Source organism: Taudactylus pleione, unplaced genomic scaffold (genome assembly GCF_031769625.1).
Source record: "Taudactylus pleione unplaced genomic scaffold, aTauple2 ptg000041l, whole genome shotgun sequence".
NCBI lineage: Eukaryota > Metazoa > Chordata > Amphibia > Anura > Myobatrachidae > Taudactylus > Taudactylus pleione.
In genome coordinates this window covers 17,641,691-17,650,688 of record NW_028284443.1, presented here as the reverse complement: position 1 = coordinate 17,650,688, position 8,998 = coordinate 17,641,691, and the positions used below count along the sequence as shown (strand labels likewise).

At 42.8% G+C, this 8,998-nt stretch overlaps 1 protein-coding gene across 1 annotated transcript; it reads left to right on the top strand.

Annotated features, from left to right (window-relative positions):
- The first annotated feature begins 298 nt into the window (after positions 1 to 298).
- On the top strand, positions 299 to 8,755 carry LSM8 (LSM8 homolog, U6 small nuclear RNA associated). The gene is made up of 4 exons (XM_088457679.1): positions 299 to 445; positions 4,044 to 4,084; positions 5,228 to 5,355; positions 8,568 to 8,755. The coding sequence occupies exons 1-4, from the start codon at positions 415 to 417 to the stop codon at positions 8,656 to 8,658; spliced, it is 291 nt and encodes a 96-aa protein (XP_088313805.1). The 5' UTR covers positions 299 to 414; the 3' UTR covers positions 8,659 to 8,755.
- The last annotated feature ends 243 nt before the right edge of the window (positions 8,756 to 8,998 follow it).

Sequence of the window (8,998 nt, the reverse complement as noted above, 5' to 3'; positions counted from 1 at the left end):
GGGCAGCAGGCAGAAATTTTGCTTAGGGTGCCTAGAAGCCTTGCACCAGCCCTGGGCAACCCTACCTGAAACCTTCAACAATACAATGCAAAATTAGCCTTCCTGATTACCTAAACTACTACAGAAATCATCTACTGCCAGCCACAGACGCCAGTAAAATAGACCGGCGATTTTTATGCTAGGTTTTATAAAATGTGTCATTGCCTTGACTACAGAAGCCATTTTATCGTAGACTTTTTTTCAGTGGCACCGGGAAAATGTCGACCTCTCGAGAGTTAATTTTCCAGCTTCCTCTAGAGGGGAGGGGTTACAGTGGACGAGGAGTGATGACGTAGGGTGCGCCTGTTCCCCTGGATCTCTTACCGTTACCGAGCGGCTGCAGCTTCGCGGTTACTGGCGCAGAAGAGTACCGACATGACGTCAGCGCTGGAGAATTACATTAACCGTATCCTTGTCCTGGTACCGGAGCGTGATGTGTGACCAGCTGGCCAGCCTGTGGCCCTCTAGCTGTGCCGGAAGCCTCCACGTGTAATAACTCATATATTCCGGGATTCCCGTGTAGCGCTGCGGACATTAGCGGAGACCCCGCAGCGTCACCGGACACACGCGGAGGCCTCCGGGACATAAGTAACCTGCAGTCGCAGTGCAGGGATAACCAGGGACACTGTGCTCCCTAGAGGCAGGTTACGGCGGCCTTCCAGACGTCTCTCTAGTCCAATACCGCTTTTATACCTAAATTCCGGTTCTGAGCCGGAGGTTGGAACAGGGTTCCAAGCTGGATCAGACCCGGGATTTAGCCGTCGCCGACCCAGGACATTCCTGATTCGGCGCCATTCACACTGGAGCTGGGTCTGCAGTGACCCGACTATTCCATCGTGGAAGTGGACGCTTGGAGATGACGTATTCTCCAAGCGCCACTGAAGCCGGCATGCTGCGCGCTCCAGGTCATCGTGACCCAGATCACTCCGTTTACACTGCGGGTTTCACAGGTCATTCCCGTGTTAAACCCTGCAAATGACCTGGGTTGGATTTCCGTATCACTCGACCCGGGACTCCAACTCTGTCCCCTTTTACACCAAGGAGCTACCCGTGTTAACCCTGCAATAACCCGGGTTTTAGCTCCAGTGTAAAAGGGGTACGAGTGGCAGAGGCCGCCGATATAGGAACATGTCCCTTTACTGATGTAGAGTCAGGCTATTTGGTTGTGGAGCGTGACTACCATCATATGGTGCAGAGGGCTATAAATCAGGTGAGGGAAGAGGGCTGCTGGGTTTTGTGATACTGAGCAGTCGTGTCGTTAGCATTTCTGGACCAGCTGCCAATACATTTAGTCAAACGGCCACATGACCAGATTCTATACCAGAGAGATGTTACAGGTGGGTGAAAGATCTTGCACTGTGTGTGTGTGACAGATGGGGCGGCATTTGTGTGACTTGTTGGGATGGGGGGATTGAGATTGATAGAATTGTAAAATCCTTCCATTAAGTGGTGCATTCATCACCTATAAATAATGTATTTTTATGTAATTTACATAAAATATTTTATAGTGACAGCCCCATTCATTAATTTCCGAAAATCATATTTTTCATGAAATTGACTGCTCCTTTATGCCACCCCGATAGTATTCACAAGTTGTCATTTACACGGCAGCTTGTGCAGCAGTGGGATCTTTTCAGATCCCTACTTGCTGTGTTCTGGCTGCCAGCTCCATGCATTCACTGAGACTGCATGAAAAGAGGTTTCATGCCAGCAGTGGGTGTCAGCGCGCGGCCGGTCCCTCTCACTTTTCTCCTGCTCCTCTGGTCTTCCGAGAATCTTCGCAACCTTTCCTCATGCTGCAAATGTTCAGCTTGAAGACAGGCTGTGAAAATTGAAGGAAGACCGTACTCACAGCACAAGAGTCCCCCATTGGCTGTTTTAGCAGGGTGCTACGCCCTGCCCAATTTTGAAGGGACAAAATGCGCTCTGCCCTATTAGCGGCGCCCTGCTAAAGTGGCCTGCCTTGTGCCTTCCCCACTTGCGTGCCACAGTGTCCCGCGGGTGGGAAAAGTTGTGGTAACCGATCTCTGCCGGCGGAATAGATGCCATACACACAACCTCTTTTCACCTTGAGGGGAGAGCTTGAGGATGCCCGCCACCTCCGTAAGTGCTGAGCACGCCCCCAAGTGTGATAAATTGGGGGCGTGCTGCAAAGACCGGCGACTCCCTTCCCGCACACCTTAGTGCTCTGCCCGCGCTGTATCGGGAATATCTCAGATATATTGGGCATCAGCAGTGCAGCACAACACACAATGTGTCTGTGAACGGCGTTGTTCAGACGTATTGCAGGTACACACTGGCCGACGTAAACGCGATATGTCAGCCGTTTAATTGAATGGCTGATATGTCGGCTAGTGTGTACTCAGCATTAGCCTCCCCTATATTGATCAATATTTGATTGTGATCGTTTAGGTAATTATTAGTGAAAAATGAGGTCTGAGGATGACTGCAGTCTGTGCATTCAGTCATTGTTCAGCTGTACTAATTGTGACCCATAGTATCTGGACATATGGCCCTTTCTGATTTGGCTTTGCTTGTGCAATAGGACTGGGAAAATTCCAATGGCTTCTCAAGTACCTGGATGTCCCTAATATATGAGCACGTTTATGGAGATTGCTTTCAGTGCATGTGATCTATTTATCAAAGAGGATTAGAAAATGTGTGAAACTGCGAATGCCTTCAGAGGAGCTCTTCCTAGAGAATACAGGAGCAACTGTGCATACAAACCCATCTTGTCGTCATGGTCACAGCATGATCAGGCTTCACCAGTTGAATGAGAAACAGATGGGGGTGGATAGTACAATAAGAAAAAAAAAGTAATTGTCGCCAATGTATTTCTATCCCAAAATAACAATTCTTCCTCACAAAGACACGTGATTTATACAGCAGGTTGTATATTGTATAGCGATTATAGAACGCAGTGCCTAAATGTATGGTTACTTGCTGTGTCTAAGCATTTCTGATGCCTAGAATTCCTCTAATTAGGTTACACATCAAGAAGTCAAAGCAAATTCCACTGCAACAGTAACAACATATTTTGGTGAGAGAGTAGACATATTGGCAATAAAAAACTGTAAGTAAAATAGTCTGAAATACAGGTAGTACATAAAGAGGCTATAGGAAACCCACAAAGGAAAATGAGTACATAAGGGTAAGAGTTGCTAGGAAAATATTGGCATGCGTATACGTCAGGACACCGCACAAGTGTCACAAAAATTGAAATTAGTTAGTGTAGGATGTTGGGGTGCCATAATTACGCACAGATCAATAATATGTAAAAAGGCATATGTTCTTGAAAACCTCCAAGGGATTCAGTAGGATTTGTTGGTACACTCGTTATGTAGTTGTCGATAGGCTTCCTTGATGTACATTTACTCGTGTCATATTACGACATTGCTGCCTTTGTCAGACGGCTTGATCACATCTTGCCAACTTTGGATGGTTTTCAGGGCCTCCCGTTTCTAGTTAGATTATCAATGTTTTTATGAGAGCATCTATTTTGATAGTTTGTCCAAGTCTTGAGCTACTAGATTAGTAGATTAGCTTTAACCTCTGAACAGATACTTTCATAGGGAAGGTGGATTTGTTTTTACAGCTTGGTCTCTTATACGCCATTGATGGGGCGTCGTTTGATTCCTCTTGTAATTCTTCTGTGTCATCAGTGCTAACTGATCCTCTTCTGTCAGATCTACTGACCCAAGAGACTGACCCCCCCCTCCCCTATTTCTCTAATGCAGCACACATTTTATGTGTTTATTAAAGTAGATTAATCCATTATTATGTAAGTGGTTTATACAGGAGGGCACAATGGAACTTGAGAATAACAAAATTTTAAATCATTGAAATAAAATGTAGATATATATTTTTCTGTTTTATGAACTCTGGGTGTAAAACCTAATGCAGCAGCAGGTGTAGCTTACACAGTCTTGGTGATAAACTTGTATTTGAAAACAAGTTCGTTCGTTGTGTGTGCATATGTTTACATTCCTTGACAGATATTTCAGGAACGGTTGCAGTCATTACAGCCGATGGAAGGATGATTGTGGTAAGAGACTTTATTCATTTGCCTTTGAGCTCTGACATCATAGACAGATGTTTTTGGGACTTCGCTTAGTATTGAATCATTTCAACATGCAGAAGTATTTTTTACACTTCATTCACATTCCACTCATAGGAAAACTATACTATTATAAAACTAAATGTATTACCGGTTTCCTATTATATCGTACCATTTTATCATAATTGTAAAAAAACTGGCTATCCTAGAACTATACATTTACAAATTGAAAGAACTTTACCTATGAGTGTCCATAGAATGGAGTGTTGTGCGTTATGCTGAGTCAGTGTTTAGGGTAGCAAAATCAGTCCCATTGTTAGTGTCAGATAAAATATTTGAATAAATATATTTGTGTCAGCACTTTTTTCTTTCCTTTTTTTTTTAATGACTGACTATGCCAAACCAATGCAATTAATCTCTACAATAGATTTGCAAAGTGTATTCTGGCATTAAACTGGGTGCACACTAGACAATATGACGTCCGATCCGGCGGATCGGAGCGACTTATCTGGCACATCGTCTAGTGCGTACCCACTATGTCGCTGACAATGCGTGCTCCCACGGGTCGTCAGCAACATCCTCAGTCGGCCTGCAACTCTAGATCAAGCAGGCGCACTAGTACTGCCGAGTCAGACTCGGCAGTGCTAAGTTTCACTGCTCCAAAAGAAGCAGTGAGAGCATTCGGTGAGACAGCTGATTTTCGGATCAGCTGTCTCTGTGCCGGAGCAGTGATGATTACTAAGGCATTTTCTGCGAGTTATTGTTAATTATCAGGGTTAGCCCAGACCCCGATAATTAACAATGAACAGACCCCTAAATCAGTGTTTAATGGATTCATAAACTGATATAGTGATATGTTGAGAGATCTATTGGATTGACATTGAGCTACATTTACCACATTCATTTTGGTGCACATATTCCTAAAAAATGTATTGTACCTATGTATGATACACATATTAATATCCATACATTTAATAATTGTTTTATTTTTTTTCCTTTCCAGATGAGTTTTTACATATAGTTTATCAACTGTCAGTTTCAGATAGCACAACGTATGCAATTTGGGGAATGTTTGGTAGATCTTTTCTTGATCATGTTTATGTTTTTTTTTTTTTTTTTGTTTGTTTGTAGGGAACACTCAAGGGTTTTGACCAGACAATTAACCTTATTTTGGATGAGAGTCATGAAAGAGTATTCAGCTCTTCACAAGGAGTGGAACAAGTGGTGTTAGGACTGTATATTGTAAGAGGAGATAATGTGTGAGTATTACTGATGTGGGTAAATGTTAAATTAAAAACTGAATACCCATTTCACCAGTTCCTGAAATAAAAAAATGTAGTAGCCTGTTAAATCATCCTCAAAATATTTAGGCTTGAGTCAAATTAGTTGAACCTCTTTGCCATTGAGGGTTTTCTCCGAGTCTGTGTTTGACACTTCGCGGTGGTTGAATTCCATCAGTATCTGTAATTTGTTTTATACCGTACCCACTAAAATGATAAAAACAAATTAATTTTTTTTAAGACTGAAATTTCAGTAACTGCCATTAGTCTTCTAACGTGACCTATAAATTCTACCCAAAATGCCCCAAAGTGTGGTAGTGGTTGTGGTGGTTTTTTGTTAGTGAACTAAAACAAGTGTTTGTACCTTGTGGTTCTTGGGTTCTTGAGCCGGGGTTAATCCACCTTTCCAAACAGCAAAAAAAAAAAAGTAGGATTTCATAATAAATTATGCACTGTAAAATTATGTTTTTCTTTTGCAACTTTTCTTCATTTGAAAGTAAACCCATACCGTTTGTAGGTATATTATGATAACCAGCCATAGCACACATGCAATTTTTGAAAATGAGAGAACCTACCACATTAGATTCTCCCCTCACACCTCCTTCCCATCTGTGGACAAAATGTTTTGGGTAGTGTTGGGTGTAATTGTCTGGTGATTACATTCTCTTTCTAATATGTCTGTGCAAGTAAGGGGGAGATAGGGCACATTTAATGCTCACCCCAATAGCTACTAGGACCTAAATCATTTGACGGAGGGTGCCCCTGAATTAATGGTGTCATTGTGAATGCCCTCCTTTGTTATGTCATTCCAGGGAATTGACAATCTCTTTGTGTGGATGTGTAGTAACAGGATGAGCTTTCAGTACAGAAGAGCTAGCAGTTCCTCATTTTGCACACAACATTGTTTCACCAGTGTGTATCGATCAGAGCCATAGACCAAATGGCATGGTTGCAAATTTATTTATTTTTTTTAATTGGGGCTGTAATCATTAATTATCTGGACAAAGGGCCTGATTCATTACCCATCGCAGAGTGATTGACAGGAAGCGCCGTTTGTGGGTGGTGACGTGGGGGGGATGGTGGTCGGAACGCAGGTGTACCAGTGCGTTGAACGCTGTTGCATAGGCGTGCATAAATTATCAACTGCGATGCCGTACGCAGCTTGAGGACTCATAGTGTGCGATGAAGTTAGCAATTTCTGAGTAAGTTATGACCTTGTGCAAGTGTGCATGAGGCTGCGATGGCACTAGATTGTACCTATGGTTTTGCGGTCTTGCTAAACATTACGGATGTGTGTAAGTGAGCATCCTTATGTAGTGCTGCAACGGCAAGCGCGATTGCAATGGATTAGCAGACTATCGTTGATGAACTACGTGTATACTCGGTATTGCAATCGCAGTTGTGATCCATAGCGAAACAGGACCAGAGTTACAGCTGTGACCATGGTCATTTGTTCCACTGGCTCTATATAGGACACAAATTGTATGTAGATCTAAAGCTGGGTACACATTATACGATTTATCGTTCAAACGCAGACCGGAATGGTATATCGTACACATCGTATAGTGTGTACGCTCTATTTGTCGTTCAATGCATCGTCCCATCTACTGTTCTGCACGGCAGATGGGTTGATATAATGAACGTGGTACAGTTTCATGCAGCATGTAATAATACATCCCGCTATTGTACGCCGGTTCATGCAGTGTATGTGGTGCGCGCAATGTATAAGCACATTAAAATACAGCACCTGCAGTCTCTCTAGCATTCTGTCTCAGCTTATTCTTGCAGAGAAAGAAGTATTCTTGTATTGTTTTTATTAATTCAGAGCTTTTAGCCGGGTTTACTTAACATTCTTCAACTGCTTATCAGCTGGTATAATCCTAGCAAGTAACCATAACAATGGCTGTTTGTGGAGAGGTACTTAATGTATATTTCTATCAGCACTTTTGGCATTCAGTTCAACAGAAGTATGAATAATCACAATTCTAAGAAGGCTTAGACATGTCTCACAGGGAAGCATTGCAGTCACATTTGTGTTTCTTGTGACCCCTGAAAGTTGTGCACCATGTGAAATGCAATGCTATTGTGCTTGTTACAACCTGTAAATTTATGTAAAACAGCCCAAACTTTTAAATAACATGTTTGGAGTAACGCAGCAACTTTTGTACAGAGGTGTCCTCATAACGGAATCTGTATGGAATCCCGGCTGCCACATAGCCGGCAGTTCGATTCCCGGCAGCCCGACAGATCAGCAGAGCCCGGCAGCGGAAGCCTGACAGCGCTGGAAATGACGATCGTCCCTAAGGTAAGTATAAACTAACCTAACCCCCTAACCCTCCTTAGGGGTGTCTATCCCTAACCTCCCCCCCAAGTGCCTAACCCTAATCCCCCCCCTCTAAGTGCCTAACCCCCCCCCTTCCCCGCTGCCTGAAACCTAAGTCCCCCGGGGGGGTGCCTAACCCTAACCCCCCCTTCCCCTAGCCTAACTGTAACCTTAAGTCCCCCCGCGGCTTAGATCGGGGTGCCGGGCGCCGGGTAAATGACAGGCGTCTAGATATAGATGCCTGTCATTTATCCTACGCCGGGATAAAGCAGCCGGGAAGCCGGCTGTCGGTATTAAGGCAGCCGGTTTCCCGACTGCATACCCTCATAACACCTAGCCTGAAAACGCCAAGCAGCGCAAAATAGCCGCAGCCTAGCATTTTTTTTTCTGCCTGAAGGTACGTGTAGTGGCAATTGAATGTGACAGACCGCTTCACAAGGCTGCACTGATTTTGATTTGTGCCTGAGTTTAAATCTGTATACCAAATACAAGGAAACTTGGCATGGAAAAAAGCCTCAACTGCTGCATCGCAGTTCATATACAGAGTCAGACTTAGTCGCACACAGATATATAAGTGTCACATATCAAATGAATCGGTGCAGTCTCGTGTAAAGGATTTGTTGTATCACATTTCAACAAAGATGCATATTCGGGTGAAAAAAGACACTCAGCACAAGCCGAGTCGCATGGGACCTGGCACACCAGGTGTATGAGGACACACCTGTATGTGTTAGTTTTTGATTTATGTATAAATCAGTGTGTACAAGTTTTTAATATCACTGTATAACGTGTGACTTACTTTTAATTAGTCTTCTGTATATATGTGTCCATCACATGGCTAACTTCTGTTCTGAATCTTGATCAACAGGGCAGTTATTGGAGAAATTGATGAAGAAACAGACTCCGCATTGGATCTGGGGAATATTAGAGCAGAACCTTTGAACTCTGTTGTAAATTAGAAGTTAATGTAAATCTTGAGCTGCACATTATTTGAAGAACTACATTATTTTTTTTACAAACTAATGCATTTGGATTATCGCCATATTCTACGTACATGTTTTAGTTTATTATGTGAATTAAAATGTTTGTACATTTTTATTTATGGAAAGACTGATTCTTTACTCTTAGCACACCACTATTAGAACATGACATTTAATTTATACCATACTAGAATGGCTATGAATCCTGCCTTATTTTAATACTTGTTTCTACAAATGACCACATTAATTGATATTAGTAATATTTTTTAGTATGGTCTAGCATAAACACCTTTTCAGGGATGTAGTTAAAATACGGCGG